Source organism: Balaenoptera physalus (assembly GCF_965194825.1).
Source record: "Balaenoptera physalus genome assembly, chromosome: 11".
In the NCBI taxonomy this organism is placed as follows: domain Eukaryota; kingdom Metazoa; phylum Chordata; class Mammalia; order Artiodactyla; family Balaenopteridae; genus Balaenoptera; species Balaenoptera physalus.
Genome location: NC_138896.1, coordinates 46,753,897 through 46,779,909, shown reverse-complemented (window position 1 = coordinate 46,779,909; position 26,013 = coordinate 46,753,897). Strand labels below are relative to the sequence as shown.

Here is a 26,013-nt window from a genome sequence, read left to right as displayed (position 1 = left end):
TTGTTTTAATCATGAGTTAATCATTCAGCATTAGTAAAACTTACTAATTCAACTTAATTGCAGGTGAGAGTCAGCCAATTTAGGAAAATTCAATATAGCCATTATTTTAAGGTAATCTGCTGATTAGGGTTGGAAAAAGGGAAGTTGTATTTGGGGATACCAGGAAGTCCCATTCACAAACTATGATGTATTAATAAATGTCGCCCCTAACATTGTGCAAGGCACAGTCTGCAAAGCCTTCTGTGGCAGTCCTAGTGCTTGAACTATAAAAAAAAGGAGTGTTACAAAATATAATAATGACAATACTTGTTTACCTTCACAGCTTATACAGGGAAGAGAAGGGCATTCACATTATTAGTTTAGGATTTTATAGCTCTTTTGTCATTATTTGTCAAATAATTTATTTGACACTCCTAATCTGTATTTGCAAGACAAATTAGCTAATATAAGGAAAACTTTAATATAGCACCTTCTCAAAGCATTAAAGATTTAAAATTAACAGCATTCACCAGCAATCCCACTACCGGGCATATACCCTGAGAAAACCATAATCCAAAAAGAGTCATGTACCACAATGTTCATTGCAGCTCTATTTACAATAACCAGGACATGGAAGCAACCTAAGTGTCCATTGACAGGTGAATGGATAAAGAAGATGTGACACATATATACAATGGAATATTACTTGGCCATAAAAAGAAACGAAATTGAGTTATTTGTAGTGAGGTGGAAGGACCCAGAGTCTGTCATACAGAGTAAAGTAAGTCAGAAAGAGTAAAACAAATACTGTATGCTAACACATATATATGGAATCTAAAAAAAAAAAAAAAAAAAGGTTCTGAAGAACCTAAGGGCAGGACAGGAATAAAGATGTAGACGTAGAGAATGGACTTGAGGACACGGGGAGGGGGAAGGGTAAGCTGGGACGAAGTGAGAGAGTGGCATGGACATATATACACTACCAAATGGAAAACAGATAGCTAGTGGGAAGCAGCCACATAGCACAGGGAGATCAGCTCGGTGCTTTGTGACCACCTAGAGGGGTGGGATAGGGAGGGTGGGAGGGAGACACAAGAGGGAGGAGATATGGGGATATATGTATACGTATAGCTGATTCACTTTGTTATAAAGCAGAAACTAACACACCATTGTAAAGCAATTATACTCCAATAAAGGTGTTTAAAATAAATAAATTAAATTAAATTAAATTAAATTAGCAGGGTTCAAGTTATTGATGTTTTATTGACCTGCCACCCTACTTGTTTTGATAAGACTGAATGGAAACCACCAAGCTGGAAATTTTTCCCATGGCAATAATCATTCATTTGTCTTAACAAAACACTTGAAGTACTAAAACTGTATTGTTTTCCAACATCTGACATCATTCAGACATTTCATGAGGAGTTGTATGTTCTACTGTTGGCAGTCTTAGACGATCACAGCCCATTGTAGGACAAGTTGGGTAGATGGTGGATAACATAGAGGAAGATGAATGTTCTAACCATGGAAAGACGCTTCATTGTGTAGAGGAATTAGATGTCAGTGGACCTCCGTACTATTCGACATTAGCTTTCTATGTTGTTCTAGTTTGCCTCTTACTTGGTATAGTTCTTCACCTGTGATGTTTGTAAATATTAATATCCTGATATGTGAACATTTCTATGGACTTCAATATAAATGTCAAAATAAACCTGAATTACCAAATGATTTCATATAAAAGAAAAAGAACTGACAGTTAATTTTTGCCACTTGTGGTTCTGGTGATGAATGAAGCTGCCATCCTTTGCTTGGTGCTGAGGCCAGCAAGGCAAATGGGAAAAATTTACCAAGTAGAATGGCATTCATTGACTGTAAAATTTACTAATTCAACATTGAGAGTTATCAGAGTATTTATTTTTAAAAAACTTATTCATTCATAGCAAAAAATATTTATTAAATGCTTCCTATGTGCTTGGCATAGTTCAAAGTGGGAGAATAAAGCAGTGAAATGATACAATAATCCCTGTCCTCATGACACATATTTTACAGGGAAACCAACAATAAATAAGCATATATATATATATATATATATATATATATATATATATATATATATATATATAGTACATATGAAGCTGTTAAGAGCTATGAGGAAAATAAATAAGTGAAGATGGTCAGGGCATGATGGGACAGTGAATCACAGTGTTAAATCGGGTGTCTGGTGGTATCATGGGCAAAGTATAGTAGGGCTGTACAAATATAAGGAGGTTACTTTAGACTGTGCAGTGAGGGAAGAATTTCCTGCAATGTTACCATGTAAGTTGAGACCTGAATGACAAGGAGATGGCTGTGTCAATATTTTGGAGAAGAATCTTCAAAGGCCCTTAGTGAAGAAGGAGCCTGGGGTGTTTGATGCACAGTGAGGAGCTGTTGGATGGGCAGAGATAAAGCCAGAGGCAACAGGAACAGGTCACACTGGTCAAAGGAAGGTTTTCCATTTTCTGTCTCCATCTATATCTGTTTAGGGAGAGCATCTTGATTGTAGGGTACTATTCCCCAGACCTCACCCAGATGAGGTTTTAATGCCCTGCATCATCCCCAGACACTCCCTCAGTCAGTCTATCAAACAAATGCTTATTGTGCCAGGTATGACTCTAAATGATGGGAATACGAGAGACACTGCCAGCCCTGCCCTCATAGAGCATATATTTCAGTGGAGAAGATACAAATGAAATGATTACAAGTATCAAGGGGTCTAAGAAGTAAGCGAGATGTATTACTGGTATTTGTAATAAAATAAGGTTAACCTAGCGTACAGCCTAGGCCTAAAATCTATGTAGTGAGATAGTATTTCATCTTACGTATTTCACCTCAAAAAGTCATTCCAAGATTTTATCTACTATAATAATAAGATAGATTTAAAACACCAATTTACTTATATATAATATATAAAATAAAAAATATATATAGTGCTTTATAATTTTCTATGTCCTTTCATATGCCTTACCCTATCTAATATTCACAATACTTATGACAGAGCTCAGTCTATTATTATTACCTTCTTTTTAAAGATGAATAAGCTAAAGTTCTGAGAATTTAACTGACTTGTCTATAATCACAAAATGAGTTAGTAATGTAGGCAGTCCTAGCCTTTTTCTATACCACCTAGATCACCAGAGGTCTGGTCTGAGCTAAACATAGTAAAACGGTTTACCCAACAGCACCAGGCATTTAGTTCAGAAGCAAAAGGAAGAGAGAACATAGCATTCTCATTCTTAAGAAACATGGGATCTATTTAGGGAAGTGTTCAGATAAGTACCAGATAATAAATTGTGCAGAAATTCTGTGTGCATATAAAGTTATGGAATAATCAGAGTGGTATGGGATTATTCTATAACCTTGTCTCGACAGAAATTTTAAAACTGGGCATATAAATAGATTATGTGGTTAGATTTTGACGCTTTTCCATTCTGAAATTCTCTGGGTTTTTTCCCCATTCTCAAAATCACTGCCAATCAATGAATCTTACCCACCATTTCCTCTGAGTTTATTGCTTAGTTTAGAAATGTACAGTGTTTCTTCATTGCACAGATTAATCTTAGCTATTCTCTCTTTCTCTGTCCACTGAAGACTCCTGCCAGGGCAATCCAGAAAACTTTACTCAGCATTCTCTTCTAATTATCTTATTCCCAGCTCCAGGGCTGATGCCAAGATTTTTATTCGAATAACCTCTTCCTGGAATGCTAAATTGTCGACCTTTAGGAAAGCTTCATTCATTTAACCTTCCTTTATTTCTTAGAAAATCAGTAGAGAATTCCATTCAGTATGCAACTCTGAATTTCCTCCCTTTCTATATGAGCGTTCTCTGTTTCCCTCATATAGTGCAATGAGTTTATTTTTCCAATTTTTGTGTGATGTCAACAAATGTCTAGTTTTATTAGTATTGATTATTTTACACTATGTTTTATAATGAGCCAGCACCTGACATACTATTGCATAAAATACATTTGATATTTTCAAACACTACTGTTGTCTTGTTACACATATTATGTTTAATCTTTTTCCCCGTCCACTCTACCTGAAGATATTCTCTACTAATTAAAAATTATGAACAATACATGTCAACTACCAAGTAAATAAGACACAAGAGAAAAGTATACATCTTCAGTTACGTATTTGTGTTTATGTGTTAACTGTCTTATTCTTCATGGCTACAAATGGGTGCATGGCATGCAGTGTACTGAAGACAAATGCTGCTTCCAAACCACCATTATGTGGCACCAGGTCCTGTGCTAAGTGCTTTTGTATTCTTTTTAATTTTTACCTTCATATCAACTCTACAGATAATTAGTCTGCAATATGTTTCTTTTCTAAAAAGTCAGTGAAAATCAAAGGCACATTTTTTAATAGAAACTGATGAGAAACATCTTTGTAAAAATGAAAAGCACTTACGGGAACCAGAAATTTTTTGATCTCTTCCAATGCATGACTCATACGTGAATAAGCTTCCCCAGGTGGAGCAAACACTTCAATTAATACATGAAGTTCATCACTCAAGTGTGCATATTTGGCTTCCCCACTCTTCCTTAGTTCTTCTTCCTGTGAAAAAGGTTATTTTTAGAAATACAAATCCACTCATTTTGCATTGATTTAACATTTACTGAGAAGATGACAGAGGGCATAATCTAAGCAAATTTTCCCTTAGTAGAAACCCTTTGAGAAATAAAAATCTGGTACAAGCCATTTTTGAGTGTTTGAATGATTCTTTAAAAAAAAATCTGGCATTTGTTTTTCTCTTTCTGACTTACTTCACTCTGTATGACAGACTCTGGGTCCATCCACCTCACTACAAATAACTCAATTTTGTTTCTTTTTATGGCTGAGTAATATTCCATTGTAACAAATACCGTATGCTAACACATATATATGGAATCAAAAAAAAAAAAAAAAGGTTCTGATGAACATAGGGGCAGGACAGGAATAAAGACACAGATGTAGAGAATGGACTTGAGGACACAGGGAAGGGGCAGTGTAAGCTGGGACGAAGTGAGAGAGTAGCATTGACATATATACACTACCAAACGTAAAATAGATAGCTAGTGGGAAGCAACTGCATAGCACAGGGAGATCAGCTCAGTGCTTTGTGACAACCTAGAGGTGGGGATATGGCGATATAAGTATATGTATAGCTGATCCACTTTGTTATACAGCAGAAACTAACACAACATTGTAAAGCAATTATACTCCAATAAAGATGTTAAAAAAAAATCTGGCATGATTATCATCTACACCACATTTTAATCAGCTAAATAAAAATGCTAAATCCCTGAAAAGAAGTGTCAGAAATGCCATTAACTTCTCAGTGGACTCCACTGGAAGGAAAGGATTGTTTTTGTGCCTGACAAGTAATCATTTGCAGATAATAAAACTAAGATGACCACTGCTCTTTAAGAGAACCAGGATTTTCTAGATACTTTTTGAGAAGTGGTGAAAAGGTTACTCATTCCCCATGAAAGTGAGCAAAACTGAGGCTTCTCTCCCAGCCTCGTGCCCACGGGCATAGGTCATCATCCGGCTCCTACCCACCACTTCGCTATCTTGGCTGCCTCACTTTGGTCACTATAAAGGAGTATATTAAAGGGATGGCTATTAAGCATTATGTTGGCCTTGATTCTGCGTGAGCTACATACCCTCAGATTTTTTGTTAGTACTGCACCCAAGTCATTACTGAGGCCTGATTAATTCAGTTCAGATGCTGAGCAGATCAGCGTCTGACCCATGTACTTTGCTCACGTGTGTTAGGTGTTTTACACACATCTCCAATCTCACAATAACCTTGAACAGTATTCACATAATTCAGATTAGGAAATTGAGTTTAAAAGACTTTAAGTAACCTCAGCAAAGTTGGGGTTCAAACCCAGCTCATTTTGCAACAAGATTTGCATTTGGATTTCAAGGAAGCAAAATTCAGTTAAAAATTAATATAAATAATATTAATTATATTTTACCTTTCTTGACTCTCCTCCTCCCAAACTAGCAATTGTTTCACTAAATTTCAAAGGATAAAAATTTTTAAAGTAATTTTTAGTTTTATGTGTGGATGAAATTGGAAGTGTAACATGAATACACCTAAACTGGATAAACAAAAGCAAATTTGCTATCTATTTCATATGAGTTAACTGTATGACCCATGTTAAAGTGTTTATCTGATTAGAAATGCCCATCATTTCAACACATGGAGGATCCATAAAAGAGATGAAAAGGCCTGCTTGTTTTGCTGTGCCTCCCTCACCTACCCAAATCTCTCTCACAGCAATACTTGTCAGCCCGGGAATACACTCTTACTTTCCTAGGCATACATTCTCTATCTAACTAGAGTTTTTACTTTTATTAAAAAGGTTTCTCTTAATGTCCAATTCTGATACTTCTCAATACTTCCTCAGCTGGTTTTCTGCTGGTTATTAAGGGCTACTTACCAGCCAAATTTAATAAGGTCTGCCACTGGAGGTGTGGCATTGAGATCAGAATTATAACACTTGACTTCAGACTCTCAAAATGAGCCAGATGAGATATCTTTGCAGTAGAACCAATAGGCTGTTGTTCATGAAAAATGCAGCTTTCTATTTAAAAACACATTTTCCTTTTTCCCAACATCCACCCCCCCCAATCAAACTTTATATAAGCGTATGAGGAAACTGAAGTCTTCAGAGATTAATCAACTTCTTTAAGGTCAAGAGTGAGTCAGGACTGGAGCCAAGACTCAGTGCAGTAGGGGACAGCTCTGATAAAGACTTCAGAGAACCAAAGTTACCACAGCAGAACCTCCCATGAGCTACTGCTGGTTATTTTCAAAACCAGACTCATAACTTCAAAGGTGCTATATTTGCCCTTGCTCCTGGGGATGACTTCTGACAAAGCAAAATTTCCCAAGCTTTAGTTTCTTCATATGTGAAGTTAAGATAATAGTATGTACGTCAAAGAATTTTGTGAGTTTTAATAAAACTGAAGAATATTTTGTATACTAAAAAATGCCATATGAATTTAATATAATAATGGTAATAAATATTATTTCCAATTTCTCAAGTAGTATTTTAAAATAATGTTTGTGCTCACGCCTGTGGGCTGCACTTGGAGCCATGGCGGTGGCAGCCGCAGGACGTGGCCCGGGCTCTGGACCTGGGGACTCCTCAGAGCGGCCCGAAGCGGAGGCTCCGGAGCGTCGGCAGAAGGTGCACGGGATGCTGAAGCTTTATTACGGCCTCTCGGAGGTAGAGCCAGCGGGGTGCCCTGCGGGGCCGGACCCCTTGGACCCTACAGATCTCAATGGGGTGCACTTCGACCTGGAAGTGTATCTGGACAAGCTGCGAAGAGAGTGCCCACTGGCCCAGCTGATGGACAGTGAGACGGACATGGTGTGGCAGATCCGGGCTCTAGACAGCGACATGCAGACCCTGGTCTATGAGAACTACAACAAGTTCATCTCAGCCACAGGTTTTTCTGAAAAGACCAAAAAGTAAATATTTTAGGCTTTGTGGGCCATCTGGTTTCTGTCACAACTACTCATCTCTGCCATTATCATGAAAGCAACTAAAGACAGTATAAATGAATGAGCATGGCTGTATTCCAGCAAAACTCATTTACAAAAACAGCCCTGGCATCCAGAGTGACATCAGCAAAAATAGTGGAGTAAGTGCATTTGAAAATATCCCCTCCATAAAAGCAACCCTAAAACTGGCCAAAATGGTTAGAATAAGATTTCTTAGAACTCTGGAAAGTAACCAAAGGTGTGCAGCAATCAGAGGAGCATTTATTCAAGAAAAAGAGCTGAATCGTGGTAAAAATAATGAATCCTATGGTATTTTAGCTTGTCCTAGCCCCACCATTTCCTCTCCAGCTTAGCAGTAGCCTTGAAAAATAGCCCATACTCCTAATACTGGAGGGAGCAGAACAAAGCTGGAGTTCTTTCAAAGCCCCATGCCCAAAGAATTGTCATTATTTAACTTGTCTGGTGGTTTCCTAAAACAGTCCACCCCATAGGTTTGTCTTGACCTGGAGGTCACCCAGTGCTAAAAGTCTCTCACCAGAGTTGTTTGTCAAAAACAATTACAGGCAAATGTTGTGTCTGTCTGAAGTGATAGATAACACTTGGGCAAACAACAGTACTAACCCAGAAGCTTAAAAGGAAAAGCTGAGGAATGAGATGTCCCTAGGGGCTTTGACAAGCTCTGACACATTATTAGGAATCTTGAAGGCCACAAATGTGTAGGGTAGTACACATACTTAAGAAAGACCTGAGGGACTTCCCTGGTGGCGCAGTGGTTAAGAATCCACCTGTCAGGGCTTCCCTGGTGGCACAGTGGTTAAGAATCCACCTGTCAGGGCTTCCCTGGCAGCACAGTGGTTAAGAATCCACCTGCCAATGCAGGAGACACAGGTTTGAGCCCTGATCCAGGAAGATCCCACATGCTGCAGAGCAACAAAGCCCGTGTGCCACAACTACTGAGCCTGCACTCTAGAGCCCAGGAGCCACAACTACTGAGCCCGTGTGCCACCACTACTGAAGCCCACATGCCTAGAGCCCGTGTTCCCAACAAGAAAAGCCACCACAATGAAAAGCCTGTGCACCACAACGAAGAGTAGCCCCCTCTCGCCACAACCAGAGAAAAGCCCACATACAGCAATGAAGATACAACGCAGCCAAAAATAAAATAAAATAAAATAAAATAATTTTTAAAAAAATCCACCTGCCAGTGCAGGGGACACGGGTTCAAGCCCTGGTCTGGGAAGATCCCACACGCCGCAGAGCAACAAAGCCCGTGTGCCACAACTACTGAGCCTGCACTCTAGAGCCCAGGAGCCACAACTACTGAGCCTGTGTGCCACCACTACTGAAGCCCACATGCCTAGAGCCCATGTTCCCAACAAGAAAAGCCACCACAATGAGAAGCCTGTGCACCACAACGAAGAGTAGCCCCCTCTCGCCACAACCAGAGAAAAGCCCACATACAGCAATGAAGACCCAACGCAGCCAAAAATAAAATAAAATAATTTTTAAAAAAATCCACCTGCCAGTGCAGGGGACACGGGTTCAAGCCCTGGTCTGGGAAGATCCCACATGCCGCGGAGCAACTAAGCCCGTGCGCCCCAACTACTGAGGCTGCACTCTGGAGCCTGCGAGCCACAGCTACTGTGTCCATGCACCCTGGAGCCTGTGCTCAGCAACAAAGAGAAGCCACCTCAATGAGAAGCCCGCGCACCACAACAAAGAGTAGCTCCCACTCGCTGCAACTAGAGAAAGCCTGTGCACAGCAATGAAGACCCAACACAGCCAAAAATAAATAAATAAATAAAATAAATTTATTAAAAAAGAAAAGCAAAGAAAGAAAGACATGAGAATGTCCTAAGCTCTCACTTCTGGCTTACTTCAGGCTCAGTGCAGGCAGGAAGTGAAGGTTAAGGGAGAGTTGTAAACCTCCTGGCTGAGTGTTTAAGGTATGCCCCAACACACACACACACACACACACACACACACACACACACACACACACACAGCTCCTCAGTAAATACTAAGAGATTTATTAGTTCTAGATATTTAAGGAGATCCTTGTCCAGTCATTAGCTAATCACTAAGCTAACCAAGTAAATGTTTCAGTGGCTATACACAACAAAGAATATAAACTTTACAGAGTTGGTTCAGAAACTAATTAGTACAGGTTTAGTAACTCTGAAAAATAATTAGACAAACAATAGCAACAAGCAGCAATAACAAACCCTGGGGAGGAGAGAGGATCTGATTTCTAGAGTTGCCATGTTATATCAGTATTATCTAACATGTCTGTTTTTTCAATAAAAATTTAGAGACATTCAAATAAAGTAGAAAATCTGACCCATACACAAGAAAAAGCAGTAGAAACTGTCCCTGAAGAAGCCGAGACATTGAATTTACTACATAAAGATTTAAATCCACTATTTTAAATATGTTCAAAGACTTTCAGGAAGCTGTATCTAAAGAACTAAAGGAGGGCATAAGAATGCTTCACCAAATACAGAATATCAAAGAGAAGAAATTATTTAACAAAAGAACCAACTAGAAATGATGAAGTAGCACAATGAAAATGAAAAATTCACTAGAGGGTCTCTATAACAGATTTGAACAAGCAGAGAAAGGATCAGCAAACTTCAAGATAGGTCAGTTGAAATTATTCAGTGTGAGGAATAGAAAGAAAAAAGGATGAAGAAAATTGAACAGAGCCTTAGAGACATGTGGGACACCAAGTGTACCCACATATGCATAAAGGGAAGAGTGAGAGGAGAGAGAAAATAGCAGAAGGAATATATGAAGAAATAATGGCCCAAACCTACCCAAATTTACTGAAAAACATTAATCTACACATCCAAGAAGCACAACAAACTCCAAGTGGGATAAATGCAGGGAGATTCACACCTAGGCATATCACATTGAAACTGTCAAAAAAAAAAAAAAAAAAAAAAGAAACTTGAAAGCATCAAGAGAAAAGTGACTCATCACATACAAGTGATACTCAATAAGATTAACAGCTGATTTCCCATCAGATACCATGGAGGTCAGAAGGCAGTGGATTCACATTTCAAAGTGCTGAATGAAAAAAATGTCAACCAAGAATTCTATACCCAGTAAAAATATCCTGTAAAAAAGAAAGAAAGGGACTTCCTTGGTGGCACAGTGGATAAGACTCCACGCTCCCAATGCAGGGGGCCTGGGTTCGATCCCTGGTCAGGGAACTAGATCCCACATGCATGCTGCAATTAAGAGTTTGCATGCCACAACTAAGGAGCCCACGTGCCTCAACAAAGGAGCTGGTGAGCTGCAACTAAAGGAGCCCTGGAGCCGCAACTAAGGAGCCCACCTGCCACAACTAAGGAGCCCACGTGCTGCAACTAAGACCCGGTGCAACTAACTAACAATAAATAAATATTTTTTTAAAAAAGAAAAATAAATAAATAAATAAAATAAAATAATGTTTGTCTTTTTCAACAGGGACCAAAATAAATGTGGCTCAAACAAGAAGAAGAGTTATTTCTCTTTAACATAAGAGTCTGTGGCTACAGGTGGCTGGAGGAGCAGGTGGTCTTTCTCTGCACCCTTCTCCAGCCCCTAAGATGTTCCTCTCATATGTGTTGATGAAGGAGGCTGTCTATCACAACTTCTGGATTCCACTCCGTGGAAAAAAGAAAGTGTGGACAGCAAAAAGTTTCCTTTCAAGGACATGTACCAGAGACTTCATATATCAACTCTGCTGACGTGTCTTTGGCAAGAGCATGGTCACATGGTGGCCCTGGATGCAATGGAAGCTCTGTATGTGGATTCAGACCGAGCAGCCATGAGGCCACCTAAAATGAGAGGGCTTCATTTATGACAGAAAACAGTGAGAATGGATATTGCTTGATTACGAGCTGTCTTTGTCATTCAGTCCTCATTCAGGGCGAGTTAAAATGACACTTGATTATTATATCTAATTTTGATGAATAGCTAGCCAGTGTCTGCCAGAATGTTCAGATTTTATTTTCAAAAACAATACTTTACACCCTGGTTGGATTTATAATATAAAACTCCAAGTTGCATTTGAATATAAGCAGACATCACAGCCATCCTGAAAAGCACAAGGGCCTGGACACCAGTAAGTATATTTATAGTAATTTAATACAGTCTCTTGAGGTATTTCTTGAACAAGAGTTCCAAATATATTATTGGAAAAATGTTTATCTTTGTAATAAACGCATTACCTAGTAAGTCAATTATGAACTGAGTGGTAGTGTTTTCATGTTTCTGCCCCATCATATCTTGCATGTTTTGTAACAAAGATCATGTGCCCTGGAAGCTTACACTAGTTAGAACAGGCACACAATAGCAAGAAGAGTAAAGAAAAAGATTAAGAATTTAGAAATGCTAGAAAAATCTTAGGTGTAAACTGAAATGAATCATTCCAAATTTAATACTAGGAACATTGGATCTCCATCTAATAAAGACATGGAAAAGGGAAGAGAGAATAAATCAAAAGAATGTAAGATGCACACACCAGAATGTGAATCTACTTGACGTGATTCAAAATTCCATTTTAAAAGACTGGACACTCAGTCGATTTTATTTAGTCTTCCATGTATAAGGCATATGTATTCCACTGAGGGCATTTACTTTAGCCACTGACCTTCAGAGGATAATTCGTGATGTTTAGCTATTACAAAGAAATCACAAGCTAATTATTTTAAGTAAAATTATTAGTTGCTAAACATTAGAAATTGTTTACACAAGGTCATTAGGGAATAACAAATCTGGTGTTACATATCCCCAAGTACTCTAACCCACGCTAAACTTAAGGTAAACTATAAGCAAAACATATCAGTTTTTATCACTTATTTTTTAGAGAATAGCGTGGCACTAAAGAGAGTCTAATTTGAATTGCATTCATGTATTTAATTGTTAAAAGGATTTTAAAGGAACTTTTCTCTTAGGAATTATCATTTGTATTTTGTCTTCTACAAAAGAATATTTCTGACTTGGAAATAATTTGACAGCTAGGGAAATTTCCTCTTAATTCAAAATAGCATGTTCAATGAAGAAAACTTCGAAAAAAATCTCAACAATTACAAATGTATTTTTTTACTCAACAATCATACAATTCAAGATATACTGTTAGCATTTTTAGTATATTTTCTTCAAGTCACTTTTTAAAACAATACCAGTAATGGAATAGAAGTCATAATTTTGGTATTACTTCTTAGGTTATAGGTACGCAGAGTACTTTCCATGGATTATCTAATTTTATCTGCATAATTATATGCTAGATAATATTGTTCCCCTTATTTTACTGATGAGGGGACTATGGCACAGAGAGAGAAACTTATCCAGAGTTATACAGACTATTAATCAGAGAATAGGATCCAGTTAATCTCATAACGAAGGTCAAGTTCTTAATCAGTATAGGTGTATTGCCTGTACAGGTACTTAAGTGTAAGTAAACATTTGATACATCCATATACCATGGATATCTCTAGTTTCTAGAAGACACTACACTTTCCTGGTATCCAGTCCTATGTAGCACTGTGCCCTGCACTGTGCCCTAGAGCAGGTTACAGGTCTTTTTTTTTTTTTTTAAGTATTTGTTTATTTATTTACTTATGGCTGTGTTGGGTCTTCGTTTCTGTGCGAGGGCTTTCTCTAGTTATGGCAAGCGGGGGCCACTCTTCATCGCGGTGCGCGGGCCACTCACTATCGCCACCTCTCTTGCTGCAGAGCATAGGCTCCAGACGCTCAGGCTCAGTAATTGTGGCTCACGGGCCCAGCTGCTCCATGGCACGTGGGATCTTCCCAGACCAGGGCTCGAACCTGTGGCCCCTGCATTGGAAGGCAGATTCTCAACCACTGCGCCACCAGGGAAGCCCCAGTTTACAGGTCTTGATCCACCAAGCACATATGCCATGAATTTCCTTTCCCTCCCCCAAAGATTCTGCTTCCTTGGTAACTGTGTGTCATTAGTGCTGGGCGAAACTATTATTTTCAAGGTTCTCACTCACCTCCTATTTTATGAAGAGCTTACCTAAAAATGCTAGTGATCTCACATCACTAACTCTGTGTCTGTAACTCCCTAACTCTGTGTCTGTAACTGCCAGTTCCAAAGAAGGCATTCATCTAAAATTTGAAGGTTGAGCTCAGATTAGTTTACACAATTTCGCATGGATATTGATGTTGTATCCCTAAAACAGATGTGCTTCAGGATGGGTCATTTTCTATTTTCTTGAACAGTTTGCCCAACAGCAAGGGCAGGATGGTTAGGACCCGCCACCCCGAATTCTATTCTGGGGTAGACACTCAAGTCAGCTCACAACTAGGTAGTTTATCTTAGTTCAGATGATTCAAGACAAATTCCCCAAAATAGGACACAGGATTAGATGTCCTCTTGCACTTTGGTGAAGCCATTTGGTTCCTGGATTTGCCAACTGCAAATGTTAACATAAAACTCAAAATTTCTTAAAACATCCTATAAGATCCACTCTAAAAATCATTTATGGGTGACACTGACTTCATTTAAAATATCAGAGGGGCAGAAAGCAAAGAGGTCACATTGTATCATTGTTATGATAATCTCATTACAGACAGCTCAAAAAAAAAATCCTCCTTCTCTTCTCCCCAAGCCCTTCCCTGCTTCATTACACAATTTTAATTTTTTCTCTTCTGTCTCTAATTTTTGTTATTACTCTGTCCTCCGACCTGGAATTTCCTAGGGAATTTCAAGTTATTTTCACCTCTATTAAACAGAGTAATTTAGTTACTGAGTGCTAATTCCCAAGCTTATATGTCCAGCTCATTATGGAGCTCAATGAAATAAAGGGGACGACAGTTATTTGGCCCTACTATCCTTAGAAGTCTCAGTGGTGATCATTAGTTGTTACTTGGAATGACCCTTTAAAATCACATAAACACACACACAAATAGAGTGCTGTTTAAAGTGGGATTTTAGTGAAAGAAAATGTTTACATTTTGTCAAATTAAGAAGAACAGTCACCTGCTTTGGGTAATTTTTTTAGAATATGCTATAAATTGTTCATAATTTGATGTAGACCATGTATTCCTCCTCTGTGCTACTCCAGATTTTGTTTTGTCCTTCCATAGTCTCCTGAAAGTCACCAACACCAACAGCAGAGAGAACACCTAAGTAAGTGAGTTGATGTCCTACTCACCATTTCTTTAATTGAAGTATAGTTGATTGAAAATATTATATTTTCAGGTGTACAATATAGTGATTTAATATTTTTATAGGTTATACTCCATTTAAAGTTATTACAAAATAATATTTATATTTCCCTGTTGTGTACAATATATCCTTATTGCTTATTTATTTTATACATAGTAGTTTGTGTCTCTTTATCCCATACCCCTATCTCACCCCTGCCCCTGTCCCGTCCCCCAATTGTAGCCACTAGTTTATTCTCTATATCTGTATGTTTCTGTTTTGTTATATACATTCATATCTACATTCATGTGTTTCATTTTTTAGGTTCCACATATAAGTGATATGAGTATTTGGCTTTCTCTGCCTGACTTATTTCATTAAGCATGGTACTCTCTAGGGTCATCCACAGTGTTGCAAAAGGCAGTTTCATTATTTTTATGGCCATGTAATATTCCATTATATATACCACATCTTCTTTATCCATTCATCTGTTGATGACACTTAGGTTGCTTCCATGTCTTGGCTATTGTAAATAATGTTGCTATGAACACTGGCGTACATGTATCTTTTCTAATTAGTGTTTCCATTTTCTTTTGATATATACCCAGGAGTGGAATTGCTGAATCATATGGTAGTTTTATTTTTAACTTTCTGAGGAAACTTCATACTGTTTTCCATAGTGGTTGCACCAATTTATAGTCATACCAACAGTGTACAAGGGTTCTACTTTGTCATCTTCACCAACATTCATTATTTGTTGACTTTTTGATGATAGCCATTCTGACAGGTGTGAAGTGATATCTCATGGTTGTTTTGAGTTGAATTTCTCTGATGATTGGTGATATTGAGCATTTTTTCATGTGCCTATAGGCCATCTGTATATCTTCTTTGGAAAAGTGTCTATTCAGATCTTCTGCCATTTTTAATTGAGTTCTTTGGGTTTTTTTTTTTTTTTTTTATATTGAGTTGTGTGAACTGGTTATAAATTTTGGATATTAACCCCTTATCCATCATATCATTTGCAAATATTTTCTCCCATTCAGTAGATTGTCTTTTCAATTGACAGTGGGTTCCTTTGCTGTACAAAAGTTTTAAGTTTGATTAGGTCCCATTTGTTTCATTTTGCTTTTATTTCTTTTGCCTTAGGAGACAGATCCAAAAACTATTGTTACAATTTATGTCAAAGAGTGTTCTGCCTATGTTCTCTTCTGGGAGTTTTATGGGTTCTGATATTATATTTAGGTTTTTAGTCCATTTTGAGTTTATTTTTGTATATGGTGCAAGGAATTGTCCTAATTTCAATTTTATGTATGAAGCTGTCCAGTTTTCTTGGCATCACTTATTGAAGAGGCTGTCCTTTCTCCATTGTATATTCTTGCCTCTTTTGTTGTAGATTACTAGATCATAAGTGCATGGGTTTAGTCCTGGGCTCTCTATTCTGTTCCATTGCTCTGTGTCTGGTTTTGTGCCGGTACTATGTTGTTTTGATTACTATAGCTTCATGGCATAGTCTGAAGTCAGGAAACATAATACCTCTAGCCTGTTCTTTTTCCTCAAGTTTGCTATGGCAATTTGGTTTTATGGTTCCATATAAATTTTAGGATTATTTGTTCTAGATCTGTGAAAAATGCCATGGGTATTTTGATAGGGATTTCATTAAATCTGTAGATTGCTTTGGGTAGTATGGACATTTCAACAATATTAATTCTTCCGATCCAAGAAGATGTGGTATCTTTACATTTCTTTGTATTATTTTCAAATTCCTTCATCAATATTTTATAATTTTCAGAGTATAGGTATTTCACTTTTTTCGTTAAGTATATTCTCAGGTATTTTATTCTTTATACTGTGACTGTAAATCGGACTATTTCCTTAATTTCTCTTTCTGAAAGTTCATTTTTAGTGTACAAAAAAGCAACAGACGTGTATATTTTATCCTGCAACCTTAGTGAATTCATTTATTAGATCTAATAGTTTTTTGGTGGAGACTTTAGAGTTTTCTATATATAGCATCATGTCATCTGCAAATAGTGACATTTTTACTTTTTCCCTTCCAATCTGAATGCCTCTTATTTCTTTTTCTTGTCTGACTGCTGTGACTAGAATTCCAATGCTATGTTAAATACAAGTGGTGAGAGTGGGCCACTCTCATCACTTGTTCCTTGTCTTGTCTTGTGCCTGATTTTAGAGGAAAGTTTTCAGCTTTTCACCATTGAGTGTGATGTTAGCTATGGGTTCGTTAAAAATGGTTTTTATTATGTTGAGATATGTTCACTCTATACCAACTTTGATTACAGATTTTATCATGATTGGATGTTGAATTTTGTCAAATGTTTTTTCTTGTCTACTGAGATGATGTGATTTTTATCCTTCCTTTCGTTAATGTGGTGTATCACACTGATTGATTTGTAAATAATGAACCATCCTTGTATCCCAGGAATAAATCCCACATGATTATGGTGTATGATCCTTTTTATATAGTGTTGGAGTTGGATTGCTAACATTTTGTTGAGGATTTTTGCTTCTATATTCATCAGAGATACTGGCTTGTAATTTTCTTTAATTTTTGTAGTGTATCTGGTTTTGGTATCAGGGTAATGGTGGCCTTGTAGAATGAATTTGGGAGTGCTCCATCTTCTTCAGTTTTTTGGAATAGTTTGAGAAAGATAGATATTAGCTCTTATTTATATGTTTGGTAGAATTCCCCTGTGAAGCCATCAGTCCTGGGCTTTTGTTTGCTGGAATTTTTTTTATTACAAAATCGATTTCACTACTAAGTGACTGTTTTGTTCAGATTGTCTAGTATTTCTTCCTGATTCAGTCTTGGAAGGTCGTATGTGTCTAGAAATGTGTCCATTTCCTCTAGGTTGTCCAAATTGTTGGCATATAACTGTTTGCAGTATTCTCTTATGATTTTTTTTTGGTATCTCTATGATATCAGTTGTTATTTCTCCTCTTTCATATTTTGCTTATTTGAGTCCTCTCTCTTCTTCTTGGTGAGACTGGCTAGAGGTTTATAAATTGTTTATCTTTTCAAAGAAACAGCTCTTGGTTTCACTGATTTTTTAAATTGTTTTTTAGTCTCTATTTTAATGATTTCCTCTCTGATCTTTATTTTTTCTTTCCTTCTGCTGATTTGGGACTTTTTTTTTTTGTTCTTTTACTAATCCCTTTAAGGAAGTTTAGGTTGTTTATTTCAGATTTTTCTTGTTTCTTGAGGTAAGCCTGTATCTCTATGAATGTCCCTCTTAGAACTGCCTTTGTTGTATCCCATTGATTTTGGAAAGTTGTGTTTCCATTTGCATTTGTCTCCAGGTATTTTCTGATTATCACTTTAATTTCTTCATTGACCCACTGGTTTTTAGTAGCATGTTGTTTAGTCTCTTTGTGTTTGTGCTTTTCCCATTTTTCTTCCAATAATTGATCTTTAATTTCATACCATTGTGGTAAAAAATAAAAAAGGCTTTATATAATTTCTATCTTCTTAAATTTGTTGAGACTCACTTTTTGGCCTAGCATGTGATCTATACTGGAGAGTGTTCCACGTGCACTTGAAAAGAATGTATATTCTGCTGTTTTTGGATGGAATGTCCTATAGGTATCTATTAAGTCCAACTGGTTTGTTGTGTTATTTAACACCAGTGTTGCCTTATTGATTTTATGTCTAGATGATCTGTACATCAATATAAGTGGGGTGATAAAGTCCCCTACTATTATTGCATTGTTGTCAATTTCTCACTTTATGTCTGTTAATGATTGCTTTATATATTTAGGTGCTCCTGTATTGAGTGCATATGTGTTAGTGAGTATAATACCCTTTTCCTGTATTGATCCTTTCATCATTCTAAATATAATGACCGTCTTTGTATTTTGTATAGACTTTTTTTAAAGTCTATTTTGTCTGGTATGAGTATTGCTACCTCCACTTTCTTATTGTTTCCTTTTTCATGGAATATCTTTCATGTAAACTCCCTCACTTTCAGTCAGTATGTGTCTTTAAATCTGAAATGAGCCTCTTGTAAGAAGCATGTGAATGGATTATGTTGTTTTTTTTTTATCCAATGGGCCACCCTATGTCTTGGTGTGGATCTGTTTGGGTTCATCTTGTTTGGGACTCTCTGTGCTTCCTGTACCTGGATATCTGTCTCCTTTAGGCTTCGGAAGTTTTCAGCCATAATTTCATTAAACACATTTTCGAACCCCTTCTCTCTTCTCTTTCTGGAACTCACATGATGCAAATGCTGGTACACATTTTATTATCTCAAAGATCCTTTAAATTTTTTTTCATTTTTAAAAATTTGTCTTTTACTGTTCTGATTGGGTGATTTCCATTATTTTATATTCCAGATCACTTATGCATTCTTCTGTGTCACCTAGTCTGCTATTCATGCCTTCTACTGTGTTTTTCATTTCAGTTATTATATTCTTCAGTTCTGACTTGTTCTTTTTTATATGTTCTAGTTCCCTGTTAAAATTCTTGCTGTGTTTATCTATTCTTTTTTTTAATTCAGTTATTATTCTTATTACTAATACTTTGAACTCTTTATCTTAATAAAAGATAAATCTTTTATTTCTGTTTCTTTAGTTATTTTTCAGGGGTTTTCTCTTGCCCTTTCAATTGAGACAAATTCCTCTGTCTTCTCATTTTGTTTATCTTTCTCTATCTCTATGAATTCAGGTGAAACAGTTACCTATTGTGGTCTTGAAGGGGTGTCCTTAAGTGGGAGTGTCCCTATACAGTCTTGTTTGTGCGCAGTGACTTTGTTAGGAGAGCTGGGTTTGACATGAATACAAGCCACGTCTTTCCTTGGGTAGTGCTGGCAGCTATGACCTTGGTAGGAGGTGGGCCTGGAGATGGAAGGGCTAGGGCCAGAGCCAGGTGTGAACTGAGACTTCCCCTCTGCTTAGTGGCTATCTTTGCCCTATTGTGGGCATGGTCATATCCCAAGCTACTGGAGCAGAAACCCTGAGGGTCAAGTCCAGGCCAGCTCAGTTCCCTTTAAGTGTTTGCTCTTCCCCTTCCCAGCATCAGTACCCTCACCCCAGAGGGGAAAGGTGCTGAAGCAAGAGGCACTGGTGTGGGTATTTGGCAAAGGCGGGAGCACAAGGTGTGGTGGTCTGACCACCAGAGCTCTTATCTGCCTCTGATGCACCATGTGTGCAATCTCCAGTAATGGTTGGCCCCTCCCTGCTCAGATGCTGCTTAGGGTTTGATCTGCTACAGCATCTCATGGCCAAGCTTAACCTCAGTCATGGCAGCCTTGTTCCAGTGTGGAGCTGTAATGTGAAGCAAACAGTGCTGGAGTGTCCACTTGGCTCATCCTGGGGTGCACACCAGGGCAGTCATGATTCAAGGTTTTGATTTGCCCTCTCTGCCCTGCTCTGGGAGCAAGCACCCATTTCTGTCCTCCTCACGAACAGAGTCCAGGCTTCCCTCAGCCATCCTTAGTCCCACCAGCCCTCCAATCAACCAAGGTACTTATCTTCCCTGTGTCAGACTCCTGGGCTGGGATGCCCAGTCTGTGGCTCTTACCATTCACTCCCCAGGGCAGGTGTCCACCCGTGTTATCTCCATTTTCCTCTGAGTCCCCTCCCAGCAGCACCAGTCCTGACCTGATTACTTCTTTTCCCTTCCTAGCCAATTATGTATCTATCTTTCTTACAGCCTTATTTGTATAGCAGTATTTATGCCAGTTTTCAGTGAGAATTGTTTCACATGTAGATATATCTTTCATGTGTTTGTCGGGGGAGGTGAGCTTTGCATCTTCTTACCCCCCATCTTGATCTGAGTTCTCTACTCATCATTTTGTAAGCACCTATGTGTTCATCTTAATGTATACATAGTAAGTGATGCTATATACATGTTGTTTTTTCTTAAATAGCTGATTACAGAAGTAGTCTTTACTTTCACCCACTTAACTGACTCACTAGATTTATAAAATATTTACTCCCAGATAAATATTTAAGATAATGTCCAAGATAACCTGACTGTTATCCAGTGGTATTTGTTCCCAAGGTTGTTCATAACTGTTGTATTCGTTACTGTTATTGCACTTTGTAATATTTTTTGTAATTTCTCTTTAACCTTTATTTTCATTATCAAAAATCTTCCAGACCAAAAACATGTAGGTTAAGAGAGATTTTACTGTATCATAAATTGCTTGTGTAATTACATTAATTCCTTCATTATGTTTTTTCCACAATATTTTGTCCCTTGATCCATTATAGCATCATCATTCTATTTCATAATTTATCCTTATGCATGTCTGTTTTATCATTTTCTCATCCCCCAAAATTATTTTTTATATACAAGTATATCAGATAGGACATGTGGAAGATACTGAATAAACTCTTGATGAATGAATTACCCAAGGGTGAAAGTCACACTGCATTTTTCTTCTATCATAGCACCATATCTTTACTCTACTGTCATGCTAAGGTTTTTTTTTTAATGGTCAGCCATTTACTGTCCTGAGACCTTGGATTGGAATGAACTAATATGATTTTCTTTTTAGCTTAGGAAAAATGTCTCCAACTTATTATTACATTCAATATGTCTCATTAAATGAATAACAATGTATAGATCATATATGAGTATTCAGTGATAATTTATTTTGTAATCAAATAATTATGCAATTGCAGTTTGCACCACATCCAGTATTTGTTCTGTGATTATAAGAACCAACACAGTCTGTATAAGTAAAACAACAAAAGCTTGTAACTCAGTGCTGCTCATGAACAAGGTAGAATAAGCTACCTTTTTGACAGTGACCCATCCTATCTAGTCCCTCCTGTGGCTTGCCACCTTATTGGATAATGTGATTAGCAGTTGCATTTGTTATTATTAGGCTATTCCAACTCTTTGCACCCACCCAGGACTCAACCTTAGCAACCTTTAAAGTGGAGTCCAGACAACAACTGCCACCATCTTAGAGACTGGGATATTTTTTTGTATTCCCCTTTATGTATAGGGGAAAATATTTCAAGAATCCTATGAACAAATACCATCCAGTGCTTTCCTGTACATACTCTTCTGTAGCCCTGGGTCCAGGAAAACACCTTGGACCAGGTTGTAGAAGGTGTTGAGTGTAATGGCTCTTCTAGTCATGGCTCCACTCCTAACTGCAAACTCAGCAGTTTGCTCTTGTGGCCCCAGTTTCTTTGGGGTCTCATGGACCACCTTGGACCTCTCCCACCTCATTCAACCACATCAGCTCAACTTAGACCTGTTTATGTACAGAAATTACAGACATGAGAATGTTCCACAAGCTCACCAAACCAAAAACAACAGAGGACATTAAATGTGATGCCACGTGAGGTTTCTCATGGCTTTAAAATGTCACGTGACTTCCCTTCACAGGCGTCCTCATCCTGCCAGTCATAACTTTGGTATCAGAAAATGTTACTTTCCAAAAGAGTGTCTTCTAAAATATATTATTAAGAAAACTCAAAATTCAAAATGGCAACTATTCATTTTAACCTCTGAACATCTACAACGAGGCTACTACTGCGTATTTTACACATATTATGTCATTTACTCTTCATAGGTTCCTTAGGTGGGCGTTGGAAGCAGCAGAGAGCAGTGAAAAGTGAAAAAGGGTTTTAGAGTCAGAGAGATCTAGATTTGAGTTAACAGCCCTGATATTCATTATCTGCAGTATTTGAAGAAAGTTACTCATTTTTTGAGATTCAGTTTCTCAGTTTACAAAAAAGGGAACTCTAGATCTCTCATGTAAAGAGGAAATGAGGTAGTGTGTATAAATTGCCTGTACAGTGCCTGACGCACTATAAACACTCAAAAAGCTAAAGCTCTTCTCTCAAAGGAGCAAAGGAACTTGGCTGCAGTTAAGTAAGGGATTTAAATTTGCTGTGTCAACTCCAAAGCCACACTCTCACATTAATTGATATTTATTGTGAACATTAAATTCACTTGACAGAATATAATTACAAAAGTTTCAAATTACATATTACTTTGATATAACCAACAGTGCATCAGTTCGATGGTGGTTTACTTATTATTAAGTTAGTTTAAATGTACAACTTTGCTCCAAGAGATCGTATATTTGAAAATTACTCTAAGCCAAAGAGCTCACGTGTTTCAGAAGAAGAAAAAATTAAAATCACCATGTGTACTTTCTTGAATTTTAACTTTCAAATGAATCATAAATTTATTGTCAGATAGACCATATAACCTTTAAAGGGGACATTTCATATTAGCTTTGACAGGCCAGATTCTGATTGTGATGACCAGGATTAAAATCCCAGCTCTTCCCCTCAATACTGTATAAATTTGGGCAAGTGACCTCACTATTTTGAGCTTCTGATTCCTCAGTGGTAAAATGATGGTACTAATAACAATAATAACACTAGTCAAATATGACTATTGCCAAATATTATTACGCTAAATATCTAAGGTTCAAAGCAATGTAAAAATTAAATATGAATTAAAAAATTCAATGTATTCAGAGATCCCAATTATTCTCCCAGGAGCTCTTCCAGTGCCATGAATAAGCTAAATAATAAAAAGAAATGTTGAAAACACATAATAGAGAGTACATGCAAGTTTTACACTTTGGTTTTTACTTTAACAATTATTCTTGTCATATTTTATCCTAAGAGTTATACTTTATTAGAGTGCTTTTTGCAGGTTTTTTCCTCTTAATGTCCCAGGGAACTTTCTTTTAACATAAATCCTCTTCATAAAAAAAAAAATGTCTATTGTCTGCACAGCTTTCTCGATCAAGAAATTCAAATAGAAACACATTTATTATTTGTACCTTGGACTGAATGGGATTTGTCTGAATCACGAATTTAAAAGCATTTTTAAATACACATATGTGGGAATTCTTTTTATGTACATTCTTTTGTCCAAAATTTATCCTCACAAAGGGATTTTGTACAAATGCATCTACATAAGTATGTGGTAGAGAAGCAACGGCTGATCCTGAAGAGCCTCTCAGGTTCCTGTCGCCTTCACCTGCAACTCCCTGTTCTCCTGGGCTGAATGGGCAAGAACTCTCCCAGGTTACAGAATCCATGCCCCAAAGAGTCTGCTCTGGAGGGTAATCTTGTCAGAGCTCCACACCCAATGTAACACCTTCTAGATTCATGAAGAGTGAAGAACCAGAAGCATCAATGGGACTAAGAATAGTATTTTAAAAAGTAGCTCAGGATTTTGAAATCAGAGAGGTAGATAGTGCCAAAGAGAAGATTCTTTATGCTTGAATTTGGAAGTTGAGGGTTTACTAGAGGGTATGACTCTCAGTTCAGGACAATCAAATCATTTACTCTAGGGAATATCAAGGATGGTCTGACTTTTCAAACTCTGAAGAGGTTTTGTCCAAAACAATGAGGAGTGTCTCAATACAATAAAAGGGCTATTTCACTATTCAAGGGAGTAAAGGTCATCAATCTTGATGTAATGAAACCTATAAGAAGGCTTGATCACAGGTCAAACTCCTGAATTTACAAATAAAGGACATTTAATTTAAAAGCCATTTGCTTAATAACTAAGATACAAACATTTATTTTATGGGCATAGAATGATCTGGGAACACAGTTACCTAAATATGCTTCTTTAGCATCTGCCTTTCCAAATCCACTGTTACGGGGACATGAAAGCATTTGTAGAGCAGCGTTGGAGACCAGTGGTGAGACACAGAAAGAGGGGAGTGGATGCCGGGGAAGAGCCTGGTGTCAGAGATCTGGACTTCGTGGAGGAAGGACTTGTGAGTGTAATGGTTCTCCCTGACCTCAACAGCTGAGAAGTAACCAAGAAGTAAGTTCTGCATGCTTTGCTTTGAGGCTGGAAGAAATCCTGGAAACCAGGGATCAGAGGCCCACAGGGGTGGTAATCACTTTGTCTTCCACTCACTATTTAAAGGACTTCATCACTGTCTGATTTTGACAACCATATCTAAGTTGACAAATAAAAATAACATGCAATACTCGCAGCCATAGACAGGAAAGTCAGGCAGAACATCTGAACACATGTCACTGAACACAAGTCAACTGAATTGCAGGAAGAGAAAGCAGAACACTTGAATAAACACATTTTGGTCAACAGTTGAGGAAATAAAATGCAGGCACAAATATTTCATGGTTTAAAAAGACGTGATTTCCAAGGTAAAAACAAATACAAATTAAAAGTGAGACAATTCTTCCCATTGAAAATAAGGAAAGAGATTTCCCTCACTCCTTTTCTCAGAGCATTTGCTTTATTTATTTATTTATTAGTTTTTCAGAGCATTTACTTTTGAAAACTTGTAAGTACTTTCTCCTCTCTTTGAAAAAGTACATAAATTCTTTGGAAGACATAAGATAGGCCTTTTGTACGCTTTATGATCTAGGAATGTCTTTCTCAAGGATGTGGATGCACCTTTGAAACGCAAAGCTCAAGACAGATAACACCCGGGACTTTCCTGGTGGCACAGTGGTTAAGAATCTGTCTGCCAATGCAGGGGACACGGGTTCAAGCCCTGGTACAGGGAGATCCCACATGCTGCAGAGCAACTAAGCCAGTGCATCACAACTACTGAGCCTGCGCTCTAGAGCCTGTGAGCCACAACTATTGAGCCCACATGACACAATTTCTGAAGCCCGTGTGCCTAGAGCCCATGCTCCACAACAAGAGAAACCACTGCAATGAGAAGCCCGTGCACCACAATGAAGAGTAGCGCCTGCTCGCTGCAACTAGAGAAAGCCCACATGCAGCAACGAAGACCCAATGCAGCCCCCCCAAAAAATAATAAATAAATTAAATAAATTTATATATAATAAAAGATAGATAACACCTCTACCTCCCAGTTTCTGTTGGGGGGTAGGAGCCTAACTTTGGTGGGGGCCTTGCTCCAAGTTGCAAAATTACCTCCTGTCATAAAGATATATGAAGTTTGTTTTCTCCTTGGATGAAGCCAACCAGGTGAAGTTAGGTTTCACTCTGTGTGACAGTGCTGTTGAGCAAGACCTCTTACTTGAGGGTTACTTATTGTTTACTTTGAGAACAAGTATGTAATAGTTTGTATCTGCTTGGCTATTAAAGGGTGACATTTCTTCCTGTCTTTTCATCTCTTAGTGAATGGCCCATGATGCCCATCACATTCAGATTTAATGCTTATTCAATAACAAAACTATCTTCTTCTCTAGAAAAAGAATCCTTTTTGTAGAACGATTCTGGGCTGGGAGAAGATTTTTTGTTATTAATTATATTCCCCCAATACTCCCTGTAACAGATGTTGTTGATACTCTGCCCATATCCACTTGCTTTATTATCTTCATGCAACCAGCATTTATTTATCTTCTTGCCAGAGGCTTGGTCTGACCTTGA

The 26,013-nt window shown here is 37.7% G+C and overlaps 1 protein-coding gene, 1 long non-coding RNA gene and 1 pseudogene across 3 annotated transcripts in view; 2 read left to right on the top strand and 1 right to left on the bottom strand.

The window, feature by feature from the left end:
• KHDRBS2 (KH RNA binding domain containing, signal transduction associated 2) overlaps positions 1-26,013 on the bottom strand; it is a 754,183-nt gene that overhangs the window by 422,085 nt on the left and 306,085 nt on the right. Inside the window, exon 4 of the mRNA XM_082414355.1 lies at positions 4,432-4,578. Coding sequence (XP_082270481.1) covers positions 4,432-4,578 — 147 coding nt within the window. The remainder of the gene's footprint in view (positions 1-4,431; positions 4,579-26,013) is intronic.
• Positions 1-26,013, top strand: part of LOC309638419 — a 328,072-nt gene that overhangs the window by 140,356 nt on the left and 161,703 nt on the right. The gene's annotated exons all lie outside the window — the stretch shown is intronic.
• On the top strand, positions 4,510-8,733 carry LOC309638409 (vacuolar protein sorting-associated protein 51 homolog pseudogene; annotated as a pseudogene). Its single transcript, XR_014268556.1, has 2 exons — positions 4,510-8,466; positions 8,503-8,733. The product of XR_014268556.1 is annotated as a vacuolar protein sorting-associated protein 51 homolog pseudogene (transcript).